The 25630-nt window shown below is 43.4% G+C and overlaps 1 protein-coding gene across 4 annotated transcripts in view; it reads left to right on the top strand.

The window, feature by feature from the left end:
• Epc1 (enhancer of polycomb homolog 1) overlaps positions 1–25630 on the top strand; it is a 101195-nt gene that overhangs the window by 10888 nt on the left and 64677 nt on the right. The window contains exons 1-2 of one of the 4 annotated variants that reach the window (XM_041641504.1): positions 16343–16852; positions 17984–18409. The exons of 1 other annotated variant lie outside the window; for it this stretch is intronic. In XM_041641504.1, coding sequence (XP_041497438.1) covers positions 16700–16852; positions 17984–18016 — 186 coding nt within the window. In that variant the 5' untranslated portion in view covers positions 16343–16699 and the 3' untranslated portion in view covers positions 18017–18409. Of the gene's footprint in view, positions 1–16342; positions 16853–17983; positions 18410–25630 lie in introns of those variants that run through there. 2 more of the 4 variants (XM_041641502.1, XM_041641500.1) reach the window with 2 other exon arrangements.

Below are 25630 nucleotides of genomic sequence, written 5' to 3'. Positions count from 1 at the left end.
TGATTGCAGATGTCAAAACTCTTTCCATGCTTTTCCTTAATCATGTAACAAATCATCGAAGATAATTAACTTGTAAAGTCAAAGAGTTTTAGAGAGTTCTGGTCCCATCACTGTGTGGGGTGCCATGTAGTAAGGGTAGGGATCCTACCCCATGATCTAAAGTCCTCCCACTTGGCCCAATCTCCCATCTCCCCAGAGCACCACTGTGCGACCAAACCTTTAATAACTAGGAAACTTGAGATCCCAACTCTAGGAAATAAGATGGGCACTAGAAGATCAGCCCACATCTGAGAACTTAGCTTAGTGGTAGAGCACTTGCCATCCTTCCTATGCAGAGCCTGGGTCGAGCCCAGTCCCCACCCTCACCCCCACCGCCTCTTTTAAACACGAGTTTTCAGTATTGGAACGGCTCCTGGGATGGTCTCGGAAGATGGTTCCATGGGTAAGAGCACTTGTGTAGTAAGCATGAGACGGGTTCAGATTCCTCCCACTCAGATGAAAAGGCTGTAGGTGCCTCTAACCTCAGTGTTGGGTGTTGGAGACAGGTTGAGCCAGCCAGCCTCGCCCAAAAGGCGAGTTCTTGTTTAGCTAGAGACCCTGTCTCAAGTCATTAAGATGGAGAGTGATCAAGGAAGACATTCAACGTATTTCTGTGGCCTCTGCATGTGCACTCTCAGATGCTCACATGCACAGACTTATATGCAAGCACCCCACCCCCTCCACCCCCCCCACACTCACTCACACACACCCACACCCCACACACACCCCCCCACACACACACACACTCACACACCCCCACACCCACCCACCCACACTTACACACCCACCCACACATACTCACACACACACTCACACACCCACACACACCCACACACACACCCCACACACTCACACACCCCACACACACTCACACACCCACACACACCCCACACACTCACACACCCCACACACTCACACACACACACACACAACCACACACACACACCCACACACACCCAAACACATACCCACACACACCCCACACACACTCACACACACACACACTCACACACTCACTCACACCCCCCCACACACACTCACACACACCCACACACACACCCCCCACACACCCACACACACTCACACACACACACTCACTCACACCCCCCCACACACACACCCCACACACACTCACACCCCCCCACACACCCCCCACACACACTCACACCCCCACACACACTCACTCACACACACCCACACACACACTCACTCACTCACACCCACACCCACACACACACTCACTCACTCACACCCACACACACACCCACACACACACTCACTCACTCACACACACCCACACACACACTCACTCACTCACACACACCCCCACACACACACTCACACACCCACACACACACTCACTCACACACACCCACACACACCCCACACACTCACACACACCCACACACACACTCACACACCCACACACACACACCCCCCACACACACACACACTCACACACACACACACTCAAACACACACACACTCACTGTCAGCAAATGAAACAGACTTTTCAAGAATTTCTGTATTATTTCCTTTTCACCTATTAAGCAAATCTTTACTGAACTACTACTACATTAAAAAAAAAAACAACAACAACCTGAGGTTTAAAGAGAAAACAGAAAGGGCAGGATTTGGGCATGGGGTCAGCTCTAGAGAAGGCAGCTTTGCCTGGAGCCCTGTGGGCTGTGTAGACTTTGTACCTGCAGAAATTGACAAGAGGACATGCCAAGTAAAGAAAGCAACATGAACATAGGTAAGACAGAGACACAACGCCTCTGGAAAGAACTAGAAAACAGTGTGGTGTACTTGGGCAATGGAGAGAACTCAGTGCCCCCAGAACAGTCCAAATGTGAACCCACAAAATGGTAGTGACAGAGGAGAGCCTGTATGCATTGCCATCTGCTCGCCACTGGCCGTGGGCTGGGAAGCTTCCAGTCTCCATCTCTGGCCAGTTTTGATGGAAGAGTAAAGAGGTGGGAAGACTAAACACAGGCACAGGGCAGCAGGGGCAGCGTGAGGGCTCCAAAAAGTTGATAGAATTTGTAGGTTGTTTCCCTACCATTTCTTGTCAACTGTGAGTTTATATTTCTTTTTTAAAAAAATAGGTCTTTTTTTAAAGATTTATTTATTTATTTTTTATAATCCACAATGTTCTGCCGGCATGTATGCCTACATGCCAAAATGTAGGGCCCGGGTCGACCCCTGCTCCTGGGGTTCATCTTGAGGACAGTTTCTGGTCAGCCAGCTAAAACATCCTGTTTGTTCCTGTGCTCCCTCTGCCCTGCCTGGTGATTGCGGTAGGGCATTGTTTACTCCATCTTGGGTGTGGCAATTTCCATCTGCCTTGGGGGAATTCCTTGTGTAGCAGCGAGGTTTAAAAGGGTTTCCCCAAAGTTAAATAAATGGCATTCGGCTGATCTCCTGTCAAATGACCTAGGTCTCTTGGGTGTTCTTTCAATGTCCAGGCCCTGCCCAACTCGCGTACGAAACAGTGGCGCACGAACTGTACCAAGAGGGTGACACAGAATCGGGTGTTACACCCAAAGAGGGCACCAGATACTATTATAGATGGCTCTGAGCCACCGTGTGGTTGCTAGGAATTGAACTCAGAATATCTGGAAGAGCCAGTGTTCTTACCCTCTGAGCCATCTCTCCAGCCCCGAGTTTATTTCTAATACAACAGCCTTTTTCCCCAAGTGAATAAAAATTCACAGGTAGTAAAATATTAGCTTAACTGTGCCATTGACTAATGGCAGAGCAACATAGATATTACCTTAGAGAACAGAACGCATCCTGTGCATGGGAACCAAAAGCTTCACACACGTGTGTTTCAGCTGCAGCACAACATAGATATTACCTTAGAGAACAGAACGCATCCTGTGCGTGGGAACCAAAAGCTTCACACACGTGTGTTTCCGCTGCAGCACACATTTATGTGATTCTAAGATTTTGTCTTTTAAAATCAGTTTTATTTTCTTTTTATGTATACATGTATTTGGTGGGAGGGGTGCACATGTGAATGCAATTTCTCTTATTGGTCAGAAGAGGGCGACCAGTCCCATAAAAGTGGAGTTAACCTGTGCTTGTAAACTATCAGCTGTGGGTGCTGGGAACTGTAATCAAGTCTTCTGGAAGGGCAGAGCGCTCTCTTAACAGATGAGCCACCTCTCCAGCCCCAGATCTTTCATTTTCCCAATATTCAGCTACACTGTTAAAAAAAACTGAATGGGCACAGTAACTCTGAAAATTAAACTGCAGGTTTTATTAATAATGAATTGAACCAGATGTGTGGTCACGTAACTTCAATCACAGAAGAGGTGCGACCCCCAGAGGCTCAAGCGAACTTGAATTGCATGAGAATCTGCCTTAAACCCAAACGAATAATTCACTTTTAAATTTGAATGTACATATTATTTTACATAAGTACATAGAATTCTAAATTTTCAAACATGTAACTGTGCAAGTTTTTAGAGTTATTCTTGACTGTTTTATACAGCATCTCACTTTGTAGCCCAGACTGGCCTCAAACTCAGTTTCTTCAGCCCTCAGCTTCCTAGAGTGTACTGACGATGATCATGTGCCACTGGGGTTGCCATTTGTTGGACTTTGAGTGAAACTTCTCATAATATCTACATTTAAAATTGTCTGCAGTAAATTTATTCAGATACTACCACTAAGATTCACCCGTGCTAATTTTTTAAATGTTTGACTAATTAGTGATTTTAGCTATAAAAGAATGAAAGTTTCCTCATATACCTTTAAAAATTATTTTATAAACCTATTTATTTGTGTGTGCACGTACGCGCAGGAGCACCCGCATATTTGCATGCAGTTCTCTCCCTGCACCACATCAGGCCCAGGAGTCACCTCAGCCAGTGCCCTCATCCCTCTCCATTCCCCCATGATTCTCAGCACCCTGCCTAGGTTTGGAGGCTGTCATCTCTGCAGGCTTGCTTTGCATTCTGCACCATGTTTCTGTGTTACACCTTTCTCTGTGTATTGGAATGCTTCATATTTAACTCTTTTAAAGTCCAAATCAATTAGTGCCCTACTACTCTGTGATTATTGAATACTGATTTCTAAATTTAAAGAGAACCAGAAACAACAAATATACATTTTGCCTAAGCTAGATATAAGTAAATAACTTTTGCTCGTGTTTTATTTTGATAAATAATTTTGTAATCTGGAAGCATAAAGACAACAAACTATACCTTTCAAAATAGGGTATAAAATAGTGTAGCCTGTTTATGTGAACAGGAAATAAATTTAACAAGGTCAAAAACATCTTTTCCTTTGTTCTCTCTCCCCTGGTTGTCATACAAATATGTTGGCATGGGGTAGGGCTTGGTAAACAAAAAAAAAAAAAAGGATCAGAACATCTTATTATATAAGACATAATCAAGCTTTTTTGTGAAGATTTAAATTGATTCTTTATACATGTAACACTTAAAATGGGTGAAGTGTTTACATCGCTGTTGTTGGTTTCTATTGTGTTAATTGTTTTCTCAACCTATTACAAGGAAATTCTCCATCCTTTTTTGGGAAGAATATTGCACTAGTTGCAGATTTTTTTCCCTCCTTAGACAATTTTTTTTTTTTTTTTTTTTTTTTTTTTTGGTTTTTCGAGACAGGGTTTCTCTGTGGCTTTGGAGCCTGTCCTGGAACTAGCTCTGTAGACCAGGCTGGTCTCGAACTCACAGAGATCCGCCAGCCTCTGCCTCCCGAGTGCTGGGATTAAAGGCGTGCGCCACCATCACCCGGCTAGACAATTTTTTTTAATCATTTCCGTGTCAGCTTTTATTATAAGGTCTTTGTCATTTTCTTCATATTAACCCCACATCCTTCTTCTCTAGTGTTAAAGATGTGTTTGTGAGTTGCTTGGATCCCTACATCACATTTGCACACACAGTGCAAAGCTACATCCAGCTGTGCTACAGGAACCTTCTGTGGGGCAGGATGAGTACTTAGCATGCAAGAGGCCCTGATTTTCATCCCTAGTGATGAAGGCAAAAAAAAAAAAAAAAAGAAAGAAAGAAAGAAAAGAAAAAGAAAAACCCTTTTGACTGTTGTCAAGTATTAGGGGCTCCTAAGGCACCCTCTCCCTTGACTCAGTCACTGAAATTCCTGATTCTGGAGGATTAAAACTCTAAACTAGTCTTTGCCCATCATGTAGATATACATACTAATAGCAAATACTGAAGGCATAGTTTCATTACAAATCACATATTATCTCAAAAGCTTTTTAAATGTTTTACTCATTATTATTGTGTATGTGTGTGTGGTGGGGGTTGTGTCCTGACCTTTGGAAAGCTGGTTCCCGCCTTTGCCTTTATGTGGGTTCCCAGGGTGGAGCTTAGGTCATCTCGCTCCCATGGCCACGCCCTCCACCCACAGGGCTGCCTCACTGGCACCTGAACGTCTTTGATTAGCTTTTCTTCTGTTTTAGTGAACTAGAGTTGGAGATTTTATTAAAAGAAAAACACAAGGGTTAGAAGAAAGAGGTACTCGAAGACAGAAAGGTGTGTTTGAGAACGTGGGCATGGCTTCTCAAAGAATTCTCTGTGCTTAGCTTCCTCTGTATTTCATTTTTTAAATTTATTTATTATGTATACAATATTCTGTCTGTGTGTATGTCTGCAGGCCAGAAGAGAGCACCGGAACTCATTACAGATGGTTGTGAGCCACCATGTGGTTGCTGGGAATTGAACTCGGGACCTTTGGAAGAGCAGGCAATGCTCTTAACCTCTGAGCCATCTCTCCAGCACCTGTATTTAATTTTTTATATGTCATTTTTTTTCTGCTAACTGCAGGAGACTAGCATCACCCCCAAGAATTCAGCCTTTTCAGGGAGACCCAAGAGACTGAGGAAAGAATGAGGCTATGGGTATGGGTAGCTCGGTGGTCACGCAGGAGGGTGGCATGAATCAGGCTGTAGGTTTGGTGCCCAGCAACACAGGGAGGGGGAGGAAATCACACAGCTGACTGGCAGCTTTAAAAGAAGATGCTCATGGATAACCACGAGACAAGAAAGGTAGGACTTTAAAGACTAAGTTTTAGCTTATTCTTGCGTCAGTTCTACAAGAACGTCACGTGGCTGGAAATGCCCTCTACTACTTAAGATAAGTCATTGAAACACAGCAGGAGGAGGTCATATCATGAAATCATGCTCTTTTAAACATGGTTTTCTCTGTTTTTTTTTTGTGTGAGTATTTTGCCTGCTCATATATCTCTGCACTACATGCATGCCGTGCCTGAAAAGGTCAGAAGAGGGAGTCAGATCACTTGAGTGGTGTTTGGGGTGGTTTTGAACCATCATGTGGATGCTGAGAATCGAGCTTGACTCAGTGGTCACTAGGCCTATGTCGAAGCATGACATTATGGCAGTGAGTGTGTGATGGAACTAAGCTGCTTACCTCATGGCTGTCAGGCAGCACAGGGAGAGGGAGGAAGAGCATTCGCTTACAACAGAGCCCTTCCTCACAAACCTGTTAATGTATGAACCATTGGTCCTCTGAAAGACTGGCCCCATGTTCATAACCACTGAGCCATCTCTTCAGCCCCATGCTCTTCTTTTATACTTACATAAAATTATTCTTTTATTCCTACTGAGAATTAAGAATTTGAAGCAAGACAATTTTGTAGCATCTGTTCCCAGTTCATTAACTTCAGAACATGGCTCTTTCCATAGATTGTGAGCTTTCAGTGATCTGGGAAAAGCATTGGAATAACTCAAGAAAACAAAGACCAAGAGAGTTGTGTTATGACAAAGGAGCACTAGAAAGGCACAGTGCAAGCATGGTATTTCCCCAAATCTGGTGCAGAAAAGTACGTGTGCATTAATATTGCCTCAAATAAGAGGTTGCATCCAGGAACTAACTCTTGCTGGAGTACAGAATGCCTAACAGGCACAATGCCATGGGTTCCATCCTTAGTGAGTGAGACAGAGGGACAGAAACTGATGGGGAGGGGAGGGAGAGAAGCATGAAGGGTGCAAGAAAGAGAAGAGAGAGGCTTAAAATTTGCAATTTATGTTTAAGGTCTAGAATTTACAGTTTTCTTCAAGAGAAAGGACTGAATAGCTGAAAAGGTTAGTATAAATCCAGCCCAGCATTTATGTAATAATGAGCTTGATTTAGACGTTCTCTAAAATTGTTTTAAAGATTTCATATGAAAGGGAAATGGGTGAGGGAATCTCTCTAGCAACTAAGTCCTCTGTGATTAATTGTGGGACTGAGCGGGGCATGGATTTATGCTCTGCTGTGTTATTCTGAGGGCTGTGTGCCCTTACTTCCCAGTTACCATGTTGACATTGAGTTGACTCATCTGCTCTTCCTTACGTTGGTATGGACTTTGGAATTTGGAGAGATGGTTCCCACTGTAGTAACTAGGAGAAGAGCAGCGACAAGGAATGAAAGCTGCGGAAGTAAAATGGGTACAATACAGATGTCCTTTAAAAATGATAGGTGGTGGTGGCGCATAGGAGGGTCTCCGTGAGTTCGAGTCCAGTCTGGTCTCTACAGAGCAAGTTCAGGACTAGCTCTATAGCTGCTGGGAAACCCTGTCTCAACCCCCCGGCCCCAGAAAAAAAGGAGTCTGTGAAGGTGGGCACTGGGACACACACCTGTAATCTCAGCCTTGGGACTGCTGAAGCAGGAAGATCACTAGTTTGAAGCCAACCTGGGCTGTATGATAAAGTTCTAGGCTAACCTGGTCTACACAGTGAGGAGACCTTGTCTCAGCAAAACAAATAAATAAAGCTTGCTCGGTCACTCTTTTGCATGAAGTATGTCATCAAAGCCTTGGAGCAGCCTTACTGATAGGTTTATGATTCTTGGCTTTTGGAATGAGCTCCAAGGGCTTAGATTAGAGTGAAGCAATTTCCCATCCGAGTTCCGTTTGAGAAGTGCTGAGGCTTAAATACAGTTGAACTCTTTTAGATACAGAGTGTGGAGTGTAGCGATCTGCTCCAGTAGGAATTCTGTCTCGTTCTTTGTTTAAATGTCTTGGCGCTCAGCAGTTACAAACACCTGCTGCTCTTGCAGAGGACCCCGTTCAGTTCCCACTTCCCTTGTGGGGTGGCTCACAGGCACCCTAACTCTAACTTCAGGCCGTCTATGCATTCTTCACACTTCCATGGGCACCTGTGCACCTGAGTACACGCACATAACACACATAACTAAACATAAAAATAAAATATTAAAAAAATATTAATCAATGGTAATAAATATAATACTTTATGACTATATAGGTTTTCAAGGTTTTTTGAAGTTTGTATATCAGGCATCTTAGATAATTAGATGCATAATGTGGTTAGAAATTTTATTTTCTTGAGTTCTCTTGACTAGAATTTGCCAAAGTGTGCTATAGGTATATTCAGAGACATTTGAGATACGTTGTAGTCTGCATTTCTTTCTGCAGGCTGCCTCTGAGCCTATACATCATGAACCCACAGCTTTTTAAAGGGCAAGGTGTGGTCCGTACTAATTTTCATGTGTTCTTTTATTTCTTTAGAGCCAAGGATGGAACCAGGGTCTTTAGCATGCTAGTCAAGTGTTGTCATGGAGCTACCCATCCAGTCCCTGCTGGCATATATATAACTATATGTAGCTTTTATCTCAGAGTATCTGGACTGGTATATTATAAAAACATACTTTTGGAAAATGCCAAGTTAATATCTGGAAAGACACGTTAGTATTTAAGACCAAGGGGTTTTTGCCCAGCTATTCAAGATAAAGAGCTGTTGTCAACCTTAATTTTTATAGATACAGAATCATCTTTATTCAAAGAATCACACATTCAATCTTTTCTGTCTTAAACCATGAAAATTTTAAGTCATTTTTACAAGTGTTCTGTTGAGATTATATGTGTTTGTCTGTTGAGACAGGGTTTCTCTCTACAGTCCTGGCTGTCCTGAAACTCACTATGTAGCCCAGACTGGCCTTGAACTCTCAGAGATCCTCCTACCTCTGCCTCCTGCGTACTGGGATTAAAGGCATGTGCCACCACCACCTGGTCTTATATGTGTTCTTTATAGTAAATAAGAGTCAGTGTATGAGAAGGGTCTCTTAAGAGGCTAATGCTTAAGAAAACTGTGGTACATATGGTATATACGAGACTGAACATAGTTAGCCAGAGTGGGATACTGTGGCAAGAGGTAGCAGTTTGAGGCCAGCTTGGGATACACAGTGAGATCCTATCTGAAAAATAATCAAATACTTTTAAAAGAATATTTAGTAATAATGGGACATCCTCAAATTGTATGAAGGTACAAAGGCCATGAAGCAGATAGCAGTAGTGTTATCAAGAATACGTAGTGTTGTTCTGACAATGTAAAACAAGAAAAAGTAAAACCAAAAACTAACAAAGCAAGCCCAAAAAGATTGGCAGAAATGAAAATACCAAAATGTTAACCTTGTGAATAAATGGATTAAAAAAATATATTACCACATCTCAAGGTGTGAACACAGCCCTGCTTGTCTAGGCTTTGGGCCTATGTGTCCCATGTTTGGGAAACTCCTATCAGGAAGTCAGATCTGGATATGGATTCTGTCTCCATCTGCAATTCCCAGAGGCAGATGGGTGTTTGGTGCAGTAGCGCCTGCATTTTTGGACCCAGAAGGAGGATATACAATGCATGCATGTATGGAATGCACCCCTTTAATGCAAGAAATGTCATGAGGGTAAATGCCATGAGAACTGTGGGCTAGGGCCTCAACCTGAATCGATATTTCCCTTCCAGTTCTTTGGTAGGTGAATGAATCAGTTATTTTTCTTGTTGCTATGACAGAATAGCAGACAGAACACTTAGGGGAAGAACAGTTGAGAGGGAAAGGTCAGTCTTGTGGCAAAGGCATGGCTGATTCATGGTTGCAGGAGCTGGTTATGTGGCGCCATCCAGAAGCAGAGAGCCTCTCTAGTGGAGAATCCTCAAACAGTCCCGAATTATGCCTGCCAGCTAGACCCCGAAAATTCTGCTATTTCCCAAAACAGTGTCACTAGCTGAGCCCAAGTGTTCAAATGCTTGAGCCTGTGATAACAAAGTACAAAAGTCTAAATGGGGGGGGGTGGGGGCAGGAGATGGTTCAGTGGGTGAGAGTGTCTGCTTCCCAGCTTGACAACCTAGTTCAGTGCCCAGAATCCAAAGGCGGAGAGAGTCCTGACAAGTTCTCCTCTGATCTATACATGGCACTTCCCTCCAACACTAGAGAAAAACATAAAAATTGAAGAAAATCATTATAGAACAGCACTTGGAAAGGAGTTGACATTTGCCCTCTGCTCTCTGATGACAGTCTCCTTCCTTTGTTCTCCCGATGAGCTCAGCTTGTCCCCAGGCTCTTCTTCCCCTGCTCTCTGGACTCTTGGTGTTCCCTGGGGCTCCATCCTCTGCTGTGTGACTCACATCTGACACCTGCAATCTTACCTCTCTCTTCCCTCCTGTGGAAAGGACAAGGAACTGGATGCAGAGGGTATATGCAGGCGACATTACTCACAGTGTCAGTCAAAACAAACACAGTGGAGAACAGCACTCTATTTTGCTAAAGTTAACTTATTTGATGACAAGAAAGACAGTCCTGTACCCAGGGTTACAAAGACACTAGAAAACATTCCATCCTATTGCAGAAGCAGTAGCAGTTCCGTGCGACCTGGCTTTCTCCACTGCCTCTCATCTCCCACCCGTCCAGACCCCTGTCTGATCACTCACTAGGGCATGATTTTATTGGCGGCTTTTTTGTTCCTTCAGATTTCACTCCGTCACCCCTCCTGTGCCAACTGTGCCTGACTGACTCACAGGTGTGTTCCTTGGGAAATGGAACCCAAAGCTTGTCCTCTGAAGCTCAGTCTTCCCCCTGCTCTGACTCATGGTCCTTCCTGGACCCCAAGCCTCTTGTGAGCACCCTAGTGGGCTGAGTGAGTCAACAGTAATTAACACAACTCGTGTGAGATACACTCTGCTAGATATTTTGAACATAGTTTAATTCTTACATTTTAAAATATTTTTCTATATGGAATTTTATTCTTCTGGGCCACCTAGTTGTTCAGATCCATGACTTAGAAAAGAATTCTGGTTTCTCAGCTAAACACTAAGTTGCTGCCGTTCACGCTCAAGTGTCAGTGGTTTCCGCCTCTGGCTTTCCACCCTTCTCCAGCTATTCTAGGTAAACACCTCATTAGAATGCAATCAGGGTCTCAGTTGCCTGCCTGTAGGAACTGAAGACTGTCAAACTCACTTACCCTTAGAGGGGTAGAAGTTCTGATTTGACAAAATCTGCAGTGGTGTTAAGTGGGTTTTCTGTGACTTTAGAATGTAGTTTACATAATAAGATAGGCTGGATGAGATTTTTTTTAAATGTCCATATTGGTGAGATCACTTCATAAAGTTTTTAAATTGTAGGCATAAATCACAATGTAGATAACTCAGCATGTAGATTGATTGATACTTTAGTAAATATATTGCAATATAAACTGTAGTATTAACTTTCTAGCATTTTCTAGGTTAAAAAAAAACCCAACTTATCATACAGGGTACTCAGACTAAATTTTGCTAAGTATTAGTTGGAAGAATTATTTACTGTCATTTCTTTGTGGCTTATTGTGAAAATTAAAAACAACAAGTTAAGGGAAATTGTTGCCTTAAATAAAAGCATGTTCATCCAATACTGCCTCCTTTCTCGTTTAGTCCATCCATATTTAAAGATATTATTTTCCTATTTCCCCAATTGCATGCAAAAGTAGCATCTCCCTTTGAGAGCTTATACATACTGCATTTTCTTATTTTTCTAGCACAGAGTGCTTTGCCCTAACTCTAAATCAAATATTTGGTAAATAAATATTAAGTGCTTACAGGAACGAGGAAGCTGGACTCCTGCTAACTAACCTGCTATTGTGATATTTAATCTTGTTGTCCTATCAAAGAATTTAACTCTTTGTATTACTCTCCATTGCTGCTTTTATGTCTTCCTCCTTATAATTGAGAAGATTGTCCTAAAGTTAGTCCATCTGTAACCATTCTTTGCTTTTAGTGCAAACGTGTCCATATCTCTTCCACCTTCCTAAAGAACAATACCCAGCATGTTCTTTGCACCCTACTATCCCTCCTTCCCATTTTATGTTCTCCCTCCCCACTTCAGTCTTTTTTCTGAGACTGCCCCTCTAAAATCAAGATAGTAGAGATTCTGTTCTAGCCTCTGTAGTGTCTCTCACCAGCTTTGTGACAGTGGGCAGCTCCCCTGCATTTCTAACCCAGCAGACACATCGAGTAGGGATAGCTTGGAAGGAGTGGAGTATTACTGCCAAGAGTGTGGTGAGTGCGCAGTAAGCGGTGGGCATTATTCTTGCTGATCAAAGTGGAGTTGACTTCAGAAAATGCAAGGTTCATGTAGGCTTAAGGATCTTTGAGTTTATCTAATTCCTTGTTTGGTTTTCAGATTAGAAAAGTAGAGTTTAGATGAATTAAGTTGTCAGTTTAATGGAGGAGGTGATATTGAGTTGGATTTTGAAGGATAATAAAATTTTTCTTAGTAGCACTTGAAAGCAGAGACAAAAGGATGGAGAGTAGTTCACACCAGCCTGAGTATGTAGGGAAAACATCTTTTTAAAAAAAACAGGCAAAGAAACAAAACAAAAGAGAAACAGGGCTGAGGATGATATCTGAAGCTGAGCACAGAACACTGGGCGTGCGAGGTCATTACTTCTATTCTCAGTGCCATCAAGTGCAATAACTTGAATCTACAGACTGTGCTCTGTGGCCAGGGACCATTCTAAATGTTTTCGTGGATTGTTTTGTTCAATCTTCAAGACACTGTTGTAAGATAGGATTTCTGAAGGTAGTCTCGCGCTGGTCAAGAAGGTCTAAAAGCATGAGTCAAAACCTGGAGATAGGAGAGCTATGCTGATTGCTGGAGTTGATGAGACTCAACAGGGACGAGCTTGACTTGGGTAATAATGGGGAGTAATGTGAGCAGCATTACAGGAGGTCTTGACTTGCATCCTAAAACCAACTTAAGCTTTCCTTATGGGCAAAATATGGAGCAATTACAAACACATGACTTGGGTAAAAAGGACATGAAGTAGAATTTGGGTTTCAGGCAACTTGACCTGTGGTGTGTACTGTGAAGCCCTGCTAAAGGCACATTTTGAACTATGTTCATAATATCAGGGTGACAATATTATAAGTAATTATTATTTCCATTGATTAAACCTTGCATCTCGTGGTGGGATGTGGGGGGCGATGGATAGACCTCTAACACTTGTATCTTAGCACTGATGAGGCAGAGGGAGGAGGATTGTGAGTTCCAGGCCAGCCTAAACTTCATATCAAGACCCTATCTGAGCCGGGCGATGGTGGCGCACGCCTTTAATCCCAGCACTCGGGAGGCAGAGGCAGGCGGATCTCTGTGAGTTCGAGACCAGCCTGGTCTACAGAGCGAGTTCCAGGACAGGCTCCAAAGCCACAGAGAAACCCTGTCTCGAAAAACCAAAAAAAAAAAAAAAAAAAAAAAAAGACCCTATCTGAGAACAAACAGCAAGAGCACCTGCAAGCCCACTCCAAAGAGATAAGTATCTCTTTACTTTCTACTTTGATACTATCTTTCAAATGCCCACCACTTGTACTTGTTACTTTTGTAACAAGATTGTTGTGGGTGCCTCCTGCTATTCCCTAGCTGAGTAACTCTTCCATTTTCCCGAGTACCTGGCAATCACTCCTCCCACCGTCCTGTTCATACAGCTCAGCTCCTCCACTAATACCTTTCTTTCTTCTACTGTGTCATTCCCCTTGGCATCTTTCAGAATCAAGTCCCATACTGCCATCTATGATGTTTGCTCAGCTTGTCTGCTGCCACACCTACAGAGAAAGAGAGAGTTGCTGGCTTGCTTGTTTGGTTCTTGTTTTGGACAGGGTCCCCTACATAGTCCACGCTGATTGCAACACGGGAGGATAGCTCCTGCTTCGGCCTTCTGAGTGCTGGAATCCCGGGGGTACCACACCTGCCCTGACTGCTTTCTTCTGCTGTGCTGACACGTTTGTGTCCCCTACAGAGATAGCCCATTATCACCTCTTTAGTATCTATTTGTGATATGGATTATAGCTCTTTTGATGACAAATCTCTTTTCAAAGATGTTTCCATTTGAGGAAAATTAAGTATATTCATCATATGGCACTAGTATACATTTTTGCAGCATTGAGAATTTCATATCACTTTTGTTGGAGATACTTAGAAAAAGATGGAGGTTTAAGTGAAAAATGGACTAAAATGTTAAAGATAGGGGCCCATGGTTTTTCCTAAGGAATCTTTGAGTAGGAGAGCTAAAAAGATTAGATCTGAGGCTTCCTCAGTGTCCTGCTTCTCAGGACAAGGATGTATGGAATGAATGTAGCAGAGGAGTGGAACTCCAGGGTGCTGGGACACCGAGAAGGACCTGGACTTGGATTACAGGGTACAAGGAGGTGGATGGAGGACTGGTTGGAAAACAAGTGCTCCTTAGCAGGCATGTTGCATGTAAAGGGCACACTGATTTGCATGTAGATCTAAGTTGGTCGTGGATGATTTGAGAGTTTCTAGAAAACAAAGAGATTATCTCAGCCATGCCCATTACTTATGGTGTAGGAGGTGGACAGCATATAGCCACAAGCTGCTTGGCAGTCTGTTTTGTGTTGCTGGGATTGGAACCCAGGCCCTCGTGCATGCTACCAAGGGTGAAGATTAAATAATTTATTTCCTTGGCTCAGTCAGTAGACACTATTTTGTCTTCTAAAATCTTATGTTTCCCAACTATAAATTCTCTGACTAGGATTTTTAGTAGCCTAATATTAAAGGCCTGGGGACTGCTACCATAATGTTTAGCCAATGTTTCCCTAACTGTTGAACCTAGCTAAATACAGGAGTTGTGTTTCACGGTGAATCCGGCAGTTCTTTGGGTTCCCGGAATGTGGTATGGTCTCCATGGCTCTGAGATCTGTCTATCCCTCCCTCTCTTCTCCCCTTCCATAACGCATGCTTAACTACATGATCTCACTGGGATATCATCTCCCAAACCTTTTGTGAATACTTAGAGCCTCACCCTAGGTGCAGACTACTTCTTCCAGTTCCAATAATAAGCATTGGTTTTCATCCTAACTCCTCGGGAGAGGCAGTTAGCCAACCCAGATGCTGGAGGAAAGGCAGGTGAAAGTCCCACTGCCTCCCAGAAATGAGTTGTCAGTATTGGAGTTTTAGGATAATCTTGGAGAACTGCAGTCTGTATTCTGCTTGTCCGCTTGCCCGGGTCTGGTGTAACAAAGCATGTTCTTTTAGGACAAAGGTCTTAATTAATGTTACATAGAATCAAACCTAAGAGAGATTGCCTGTGCACGCTAAACTAATTAACAGTTCATATCAAACCCTGTATTTAAGTATGGTGATTATTTTTACTATGTAGCCCTCAGGGACGAAAGCAGACTTAGAACACGTTTTTAAAATTGTGATGAACATTTGGAATTTTGCCGCCAAACTTTTAAAATTCACCCTAACAGCTTTCCCGGTTTATAAAATATCTCACTAAAAAGAGGTATCTGGGTGCTTATTTTCATGTATAATACAAACCAAATATTAGAAGTCTTATCAACACCTTTTTTTCAATAAATTAACTTTTACTCTCCCGTTCCTGGTGTGGCCACCGAACCGCCACAGGTCTTTGATTCGATTTTACAAAGTTTCCCAGAGAACAGATGGTAAGCGTGTGAACCTACGGCTACATTGAAGTAACGTTTTTCTAATACAGCAGAAATGCTCAAGCGAGCTAGCAATATTGGATTGGCTTTGGGATTTGCAAACTGTTTCACCAAAGATTGTTACAATTTGGGGTAATTATTCTGTTTGCTTCAATTAAACTAAAGGGGGTGAATAAAATGTAGGCTTGGAAAAAACTACTTTGCAACTGAATATATGAGTGGGTGGGAGATTGACCAGTGATTTGATGCAAAACCTGATCAGAATTATAACTCAAAGTTTGTTTGACTTAAGAGTAAGCTTGTGGTTTCGCGTGCATTTTTATTTCCAAGTTCCTGGACCTCCCGCACTGCGCTGCGCTCGCCCCGCGCGGCAAGCTCCGCGGTGACAGGTGCCCGTGCCCGGGACGCAGGCCCGAGCATCCCGGCCGCTCGTGGCGGCGGCCTTTCCAGGGCCCGCGGGGCGCCGAGAGCCCGGCGCACCTTCGCCCGTCGGAGGAGCGCGCAGGGCGGCGCGAGAAGGCCGGGCGGAGCCGGCGAAGCAGGCGAGGCAGGCGAGGCAGGCGAGGCCGGCGGCCGGCGGGCCGGGGGTTGGCAGGACGCGCGCTCCGTGCCGCGCCGGCGCCCGCTCGAGCCCGCGCTCCCCCCGCGCGTGCCCGCGCCGCTGCGCGATGCAGTGTGGGGAATGGCTGGGGTTGGCTGAAGAGCGCACAGTGGAGTTTTAATGTCCGCCATGTTGGCCATGGCGTATTGAAGAGAGCGAGCGAGCGAGGCGCGGAGCGGCACAGCCTCCCACCCTCCCGGCTGGTGTCAGGGCCCGGACGGCGGGCTTGCGCTCCGCCCCCAAGTCCCCGGCCGCGGCAGGCGAGTGGAGACCGCAACCCCGGTTCTCCATGATCCCGCTGGCCGGGGCCGTTTCCCCAGAGCGGAGAGGTATCTGCTGCGCCTGAGATGAGTAAACTGTCGTTTCGGGCGCGGGCGCTGGACGCCTCGAAGCCGCTGCCGGTCTTCCGCTGTGAGGATCTGCCCGACCTGCACGAATACGCCTCGATAAACCGGGCCGTGCCGCAGATGCCCACCGGAATGGAGAAGGAAGAGGAGTCGGTACGTGTTAACTCCCCTGTCCGACCCGCCGCCAGGCTCGCGCCCTCCGCTGCCCGCGGCGGCGGCGGAGCAGCAGACCCACACAAAATGGCCGCCATCTTCTCTCCGCCGCCGACTCTCGGTCGCCGGCCGGGCCGGTCCCCCGCCTCCCCGGTGCTCGGTCCCGGGCCGCTGCGGCCCGGCGGGGCCCCCTCGAAGGCCTTGCGCCGCCCTCGGCCGCCGGTACCCGGGTCCCGCGGAGTTCGGGGGCCCGAAAGGCACAAAGGGGTCACGTGACGAAGCCGCCGGCAGCCATTTTGTGGTCTCAGTTCTTGGGTTGGGCCTTGTGCATCCGGAGAGGGAAGCGGGCTGGGCGGCGGTGGGGGTGCAGCGCGCCGGGAGTGGGCCGCGCCTGCAGGTCCCCGTCGGGCCGCTGGGTGGCGCTCCGGAGCCGGCGCTGGGTGGCGCGGCTGCGGGCGCAGGCTCGGGGCGCGCCAGCACGTGGAGCCTGCGACGGGTCTGTCCTGTTGACCGAGTCTCTCCCCTTTTTGCAAGTACCTGCGGAGGGGGCGCCTTGTTTGCACAGACGCCTTTACTTTTAGAGAGGCTACAGCTCGCAGTGTGCTCTTGCTTCCCCACGCAGGGCTGGTTATCCTGGTTATCCCGGCGGCTAGAAATCAAAACAACGCCCCCACTTACTTTGAGACAGTGTTGCAGATTTGCTTACAATACGGAGGGGAAAAGAAAACAATACTGTCCCCCCACCACCACCACCATCACCTACTTTGAGACAGTGTTGCAGATTTGTTTACGATGCGTAGCTCTCTTTTAAAGCCTGCAACTTTTTAGTTGTTTGTAAGTTAAATTTAGGTTGGAGAAGACCTGGTTCAATAACTGTTAAAATCTGAAATTTTGGAAGAGCTAAAGTTCAATGAATTCTTCACAGATAACCCAACGGGTGGGCTGCAGTAGTTTGATTGTTTATACAGCTAATAATAGACGATTTACTATAGCCGTGGCCTTTACTTTGCTGTAGAAATTGGGTCCGGACCCCGAGACAAGAGAATCTTCCTCTCATTTCCCCCAGATCTTTTTTTAACATTATAACGTGATGCCCTCTGATTCTAAGGAATTGCATACGTTGGTTTCCAGGTCCAGCCTCTTATACAGGGTGCAGTGTGTTGACAGTTCAAGGAAGTCGAGGATTCCCATGGACTTGTATGTTCCAATTTTGTTGTGGAAATTGTACTGTAATAACTTCTGTTGGCACTGTAAGAATTTTCTATTCTCTGTAATGTTTTTCAAAATAAAACTCTTTAAACTGCTTGGGTTGTTTAACCTTTTAAAGTAAAATAGTTTTGGTAGTCAAATGTGACTTTGGGGAGGAGGGTCCCAGCGAGTGCTAAGTGTATGCAGTAGTTGAGATGTGCGGGGTAGTGTTCCGACTTCTCAGCAGGTTACTGTCTGTGAGAGCAGTGCTCTGATTTTGACCTGTATCAACTTAGAGTAGAATGGTGCCATTTGTTTATTTTTAAAATAAGCTATTTGTCTTTTTTCTTTCAAAAAAATTAAAGTACTTGTGACTGCAGAATCTTGTCTTTTTGTTTTATTTTTGTTTCTCCATGTTAGTTTTACAGATACTATCGGGGTGCTGGTGTTACCCTGCTTGAGGAATTAATTTGTAGCTCTTGTGCATTGGAGGTGGAAATCATTAATTAGGCAAGCGCAATACCCACAACAGTACACTTTAGAAGCTGAGTTAGGTCTTTCTTCTCTGAGTCTTTTGGGCAGTCCCTAGAGCTACAACCTAAAAAGATCTGAGTTCAACCGAAGGGTCTGTCCGTGCATGTTAGCATTTACAGATAATTTGTTCCCTGAGACAGTATTGGTGATATGCAGTGACTGTCACTGGGCTTTAACAGGTGAAGGTACAACTTTTGTTAGATATGGGGTATCTTTTGTTAGATATTTCTTTTTCCATCATCTGTTTAGAATTTTTCAAGTCACAGCCAACCAAAACTGTGTAAGAGTAAGCCTAGGTCTCTTGCTAGAGAAAGATGAAATCCTTGGTAAACAAACTACTCCACAGTGTTGTGTCCAGCCACTGGTGACAGGCTCTGTAAGTCACAGTGTTGGAAATAGTATGTTGTGCAGTACTGAAGAATACGAAACATGATGTAATTTGGAGTTAATCTTTTGTACTTGCAAAAAGAAGAGTTAAAGTTCAGCCATGGGGCATGTGCCTCCTACCAGCTCCTATAGCCTAGAACCTAAATTGACTGTGGAGTTTAGAAAAGGGTATGTCATCTTAATTTAGTGTCCGTCTTGAGACTATTAGAAATAGGATTTAGTTATCAAATCCAACTTCATGGACTAATAGGATTCTAATTAGACAAAACAGGTTTAGATGAGAGTGGTTTCTCACTGCTGAATAAGAAAGCATTTCATGATAAGAAAAAATACATCCACAGAATTGTAGTATGGCATGTATCTATCTAAGGATATAATTGTTGCCTTTATAATATTTTTGTGATTAAAGAAATCTAGGTCTTGATCTGACTGTGTAGCCCAGGCTTGCCTTAAATACACTGTCCTCCATCCTCAGCCTCCTGGATGCTGGGATTAAGTAAGTGACAGCCACCGTATCAGTTTAGAAATCTAGCTCTGAGAGCATAACTTCTTAGTGTACTCTTACTCTGAATAAAGCTGTAAACCTGGTAACACAAATCTGTAATCAGGCCGAGACCAGCCCAGGGAATTTATCAAGACCCTATCTTCAAATGGATACAAAAGCAAAGGACTAGGGCCCTCCCTGCTTTAGTGATAGAATGTTACCGTGTATTAAGGCCCTAGGTCCATCTCCAGTACCTTTAAAAAAAAAAAAGATGAATGTGTTGGCCTAATTAGGTATGCTTAATTTTTTAAGGAACAAAATAACATAAATGACGACACCCCCTTCTTTTGGGGGGGTGGTGGCAAAACATCATTACTCCATATAAAGCCTTTTTTAATGTAGAACTAAAAAATAACGATTGTAGTGCTTGAAACATTTGACTAAATTGTAAATGTTGGGGATTAAATGTTTCAATTGGTTCAGTGTAATAAGTAGCAACTTGCTAAGTCAAAAATTAATAGTTAAATTGGGCAGTGGTGGCACACACACCTTTATTCCCAGCACTCAGTAGGCAGAGGCAGGCAGATCTCTGAGTTTGAGGCCAGCCTGGTCTACAAGATCTAGTTCCAGAACAGGCTCTAAAGCTACAGTGAAGCCCTGTGGGGGAGGGGTAACAGTTAATGGAAATTTTGTATTTAGTCACCTTAAATTTTAAAGTCCAGGGAAACAACAGTAACTTCATGAGGAGCAGTGAAGCAGTGGGGACTAAAAAAAGACAAAAGTTTATCAAACAAATGAGACGTGGATGACCTGTTACCATTTAGCATCTCTTGAATATGTAATTTCATTATAATACTTGGACAACTCCAATTTTACTTATAATTGAAGGGTACCTTTCCAAAGAGATTAGCTCTATTAGATGGGTTTGTTACAGGTGACTTACACGATTAAAATGGAGACTTCACAGTTTTCTTGTATGGAAACATATTTGCAGGTCTTAACTGGTTGTTTTTAAAGTGGTGTTTGACAAAGTGGAGTTCCTTTTCCTGAGGGCATAGGGAACAGGCCATTATTTATGAGGAGTGGAGACTTAGCCTGTGTCCTGGGTTGACTGGGATAGTTGAAGAAATTGGAATGCAAGTGATACCACGTTGATATTAGCCACACTGTTAAGACTGGTAGAAATCTATCATAATCCAACTCTAGATTTATAGGATTCTAACGAGACTCAACAGTCTGATAATCCTGCCTTGTCTCACCTTCGGTCTGGCCTGATATATAGTAGTGTTACCACTCCCACGTAAAGAATTAATAGACAATTTTGGTTTTTTCTTCTAAAACTTTTTTAACATAGGGGGAAATTGTAAGTATGCACATATTCCTAATATAAAAAGCTCTGCATTTAATTTTTTTAACAAAGATCTGGATTTTCAGTTTCATAAAAATAAGTGATATGCTTGAGCTCTGAAGAAAAGGGGTTTTTGCCCTTAATATGCTAAGCCAAGTTTAATTTTATCTCTTGGGTCGAAAGCTGTAAAAATTCAGCCCATTTTTCCATCCTGTCAGTGGTCTTGCAGATGAAATGAAAGATCCATTGTAGCAGAAGCAGAATTTAGAAACTACAGACAGTGTGGAGTAGGAAGGAATTGGGGAGAGTTGGGCATTAGATAGCAAAAGATAATTTGAGAAAATAAAGTTCAGTTTCCACTTTCAGTTTGTCCAGGGTACTTTTCGAGATGATCTTTGGTTATCTGAGACAGCCTGTCAGGTAGCTGGGTCTTACCATGAAACTCCTGATACTTGAATCTACCTCCTGGGTACTGGGGTCATAGGATCCTTGAGTCACACCTGCATTGACTGAGTAAACATTTCTAGGCTGGGTTAGAGATTACACAACTTCTTGGTAAGCACTCAACATTTTGTGAAGTCTTTCAATCATACTTTCTTCAAATGGAGACGTCTTCATTTTATCTCAATATGGCAGTTGTTTTTAAAATAAATCTAATAAAGGGATAATAATTGAAAAACAGGACTAGGCAACCCAGAAAGAAACTGAAGAAAAAGCTACCAAAGGGACCCATGAAAAATTGCCATGCTTGGTTGCCTTAAGTGTTGTTAACTTTTTCTTCTAGAGCTTTTAATATATTTATTTGGAAACCAAGCTCTGTAAAGGAATGCACTCAGCAGTGATATATCATCTTTTCCAGAGACAGGAGGCTGTTCAGCCCAGCACAGAGGCATGAGTTTAGCATCCATTTTGTTTTGCAGTTTGATATTTGGAGTTAGTTTATTCTCAATTTTATTTTCTTAAGGAATTATGATAAAAATGGATGGCTTATATATATAAAGGAATCTTTGTGGATTATTTTTAATCAGCAATAAAATTTTTTTACCAAATTATATTTTTTCATTACTAGAATTTAATCAAAAGCACTGTTTAAATACAGAACAAGCAAGGAATAAAAGTCTGTTTCTAAAAGTTTGTAAGTCTCAGAAAGAATTGAATACTATACCAGTGTTCTATTGAAAACAGAATGGGCTTTATATTTTGTGTTCCATGGCACAGTATTTAAGAATAGTAATGGTAGTGAAACAGCTATGGAAAGCATATACACACAAACTAACAATATTTGGTAGGGTCTTTAAGCACTTGTTAAATGTTCTGCTTACACGTATGAAAACCCTGACTCTCTACTTCTTAGATAACACACAAGGAAATGAAACTTTATTTACAGTTAGGGAGTTGTTTCTGGGCACACAAGTGACATGAAAGTATAATGTAACTTAGAGGCAAGAGAGTGTATGTAGCTTCTGAAGTAAGCTTTGGAGCATTAAAACGATACTGCTAAAAGCCAGACCTGATGGCTCATGTACAGAGAAAGGGCGGGTGTGGTCAGAAGCTACGTTGGGCTGAAGAGTAAGATCTGTCACAAAAGGGAAAAGTAACAGTGACTTTCTGGTGAGAGTAGGTCAGACTGTAAGGAAATCACTGACGTAACTACCTTCATAGAATTCCTTTCAACGGATTGTTCAGTGCTGTTATCTTCAGCATATTCATAGGTTGAACTCTGCTAACTTTCTTAAAACTTAGTGGTCAGTGACTGGACTGGTGAAGTATTTTTAATTTAGTGGAAGTCAACTTTGCACCTTTAACTACAGTGAGTAAAGTCCATCCAACAGTCATTGTTTCTGTTGTAAATAGGTAACAAACTTGCTGGCCTTGAAGTTTGTGGCGTTCTGTCTGGGTTGCGGCCTTAGTGAGTGCAGGCATGCATTCTTGATCAATATGACGTTAGCTTTAAAAAGCTTCCTTCAGCTTTGGTGTGCATTGTGACATGACATAGCTGACTGAATTGTGCAACAGGTCTCTGAAACAAGTCGTTTGGAGTATGTACCTCTGGGTATTGGCAGGTACACACATAACAACTTAAAATGTCCTGTGGGTGATATTTTTCTCAGTTCCAGTATTCTTATGTATTGGAATGAATCAGTTTAATAATTTAGAGCCCCAAATAGTTATATACACTAAGAAAATGCACCTAGACCGCGAGTCCTTTCCCAGGTCACTTAACCTTCCTGGGTGGACCAGTCCATTGGTGTTTCAGCAGGGTAACAGTGAGGAGTAAGGAAGGCCTGTGTAAGAATGGTGAACACACAAATGCTCTATATTGCCAAGTATTAGTCAGTTTTAGAATGACCTTTTTATTGATGCTCAAAACTAATTTAACGTTTATGTAACCTGAAATCTTTATCTGGTATAAAATGTGTTCTCTCTAAAGAGTTCCACAATACAGTTATAAAAACTGTCTTTAAGTTTAATTAGGGAGTTAGTTAGAACTAAGTCTAGTCCAGCCTCTGCTGTCGCTTGGGTATACAAAAGGCTATGTTTTCTAAGCTGTGAAACACAGGGGTCCTGAGCTATAATAGTTTCATGCTAACATGGCATTGTGCTTTAAATCTTGGATGAATTAATGGCACCATTTAATGAGGGTTCCTGAATAATTGTTTCTGGTTTAGTCTCGGTAGACTCAAGTTTAAAGCCAAGTTCTGAAGGTTCCACAGGATGAAATGGATGAAATGGTCACAGGGTACTTTGGCTGTTGTGAGAATTTGAGGTTAGGACCAGAATTCTGTAATCACGGTTTCAATTAATGTTTATCAGTACAGGAGGTCGGAAGTTTAAATATATAGATATTAGTAGTTTTGAAGTGTAAAGTAAAAATTTGGTTATTATTCTAGAGATACTTGAGTTGAAAGGCATTGTGCAGACAGTTACACAACCAAGCCCATTTTGTTCCCTTAACGAGCAAATGCTGCATTCTCTGGGAGTCTCAGGAGTCGTGTGGATGCAGCAGTGGCCACCTTATGCTCCAGCCTGTTGACTTTATGAAGGTGGGAAAGCTATCTGCTTCGGTTGCAAATGGTTTTGAGAGTCTGAAATAGTGTCTGGCATGTAGTAAATGTCAATATTTAATTAAATGATTGGATGAGATTGGAGTAAACTTTTAACATGATTCTTAAGTGGCAGTAAGATAAAAACACAGAACTCCAGATAGAAGAAAGACAGTTTTCTTTTAAGTAGTGGTAAAGGTACCCTTACTTGGCACTTTGGTAGTAAGAGCCTCAGGGTAGAGAACTTTCCATGTAAAAAGCCCAAGGGTAGAACCAGAAGAAGACCTGTGTGACCAGAACACGATGGTGGAGCTGTAGAGCACCAAGAGGCCAGTGGGTGGGTGGGTCCTCAGGGTGAGGAATTAGAAGTGCTTTGAAATAAGGTTTCTTATAATGAAGCAACATACTCTGCCAGTCGTCCACCACCACCACCAACCACCACCACCACCACCACCAAGATCATTCTGAAATACCATGTGGAGAATTTAGTCCTTTCGGAAAGAGTCGGAGGACTTTGTTTGTTTTTTTAAGGTGGTATGATAATGGAAATGAAGAGAACTCAATGAATTTGAGACACATTTTGAGATAAAATCAGCAGTTCTGGGATGTGCATTTGAATGTACTGTATACAGAGAAAGGATGCCGGGAAGATGCCCTGAGTTTTAGTTTGAGCGGCTAAATATATGATGGGGACACTTAACGAGTTGGGGGAAATTAGGAAGGAGGGTATAGAGAAGGGAGAGAGTTTGAAAAGCCTCTTAATCCAAATTTAATTAGGCATATACGAATGTAGTGCAGTGAGCAACTGAAAACAAGAAGGGTTTGAAAGCCATGGGTTGGTACTTGTAGACTGGGTGGCGTTGTGTATTTTTAGACTCTAGAACACCAGTGGATGAAGCTGTTTGCGAGTTGTGGAACCTTTAGAAGGTGGGACCTTGCTGGAGGAAGTGAGTTACTGGGGCAGTCTTGAAATAGCCCTCCATGTCTTACTTCCAGTGGACTTGTCTTCCTTGGTCAACACCTTGTAACAAGCAGCTATGGCAACATCCTCCAGTTACCCCGCTTTTCCCCTCATTGTAGTGTTATATCCCCTTAAACCATAAGGCAAAATGAACCTTTCTACTCTTACATTGCCTTTGCCTGTTTTTTTTAAGCGGTGACCTACAACTCAGGCAGGACTATTAGAGGCACCAGCGAAGACGATGGGAAAATCTAATGTGGTAAAGTGGTGGAGAGGAATGTTCATTCCTAGAGAAATAGTAAAAGGCTAAGGGGGAACATGGCAGGTACAGGGGATGCTTTGGAATGTCTTTGCTCTGAAAGGGAAAGAAAAAATAGGGCAGAAAATGAAAGGGACTGAGGTCTACAGATGATCTCTAAAAGCTAGTTGCAGAGTCCTAACCCAGACAAGGGAAGTGGAGAAAGATGAACCACAGACCGCTTTGAGAGTCTTCGAGTCACAACACAGGGGAGAAATCGCAAGTACAGCCTGGCCGCTCACTGTGGTGAAGAGAAAGAATTCAGAGTTTGGGTGCATAGAAGGGCTGCACACAAAGAGCACCAGGGATCCTGAGGTTGCTCTGAGCTGATGAGGAACTTCCAAGTGTTTGAGAGAAGGAGGGGGTGTTTGAGAAATGTTAGCCTGCCTGGCCACCAGGGACATCCATCTAGAAAAGCACTCATGAATTATCACCAGTTTTATTCTAGGCTAAAGACTGCTCTGGGCTTGCAAATATTGAACACTAGGGCTCAAACACATGTGGGTTAAAGCAACTTGAGTTCCAGAACAGAGA

The sequence above is a fragment of the Microtus oregoni genome, unplaced genomic scaffold (genome assembly GCF_018167655.1).
Source record: "Microtus oregoni isolate MIOR12 unplaced genomic scaffold, Mior012 000070F_ref0000104, whole genome shotgun sequence".
NCBI classification, from domain to species: domain Eukaryota; kingdom Metazoa; phylum Chordata; class Mammalia; order Rodentia; family Cricetidae; genus Microtus; species Microtus oregoni.
This window is presented reverse-complemented; position numbering and strand designations above follow the sequence as displayed.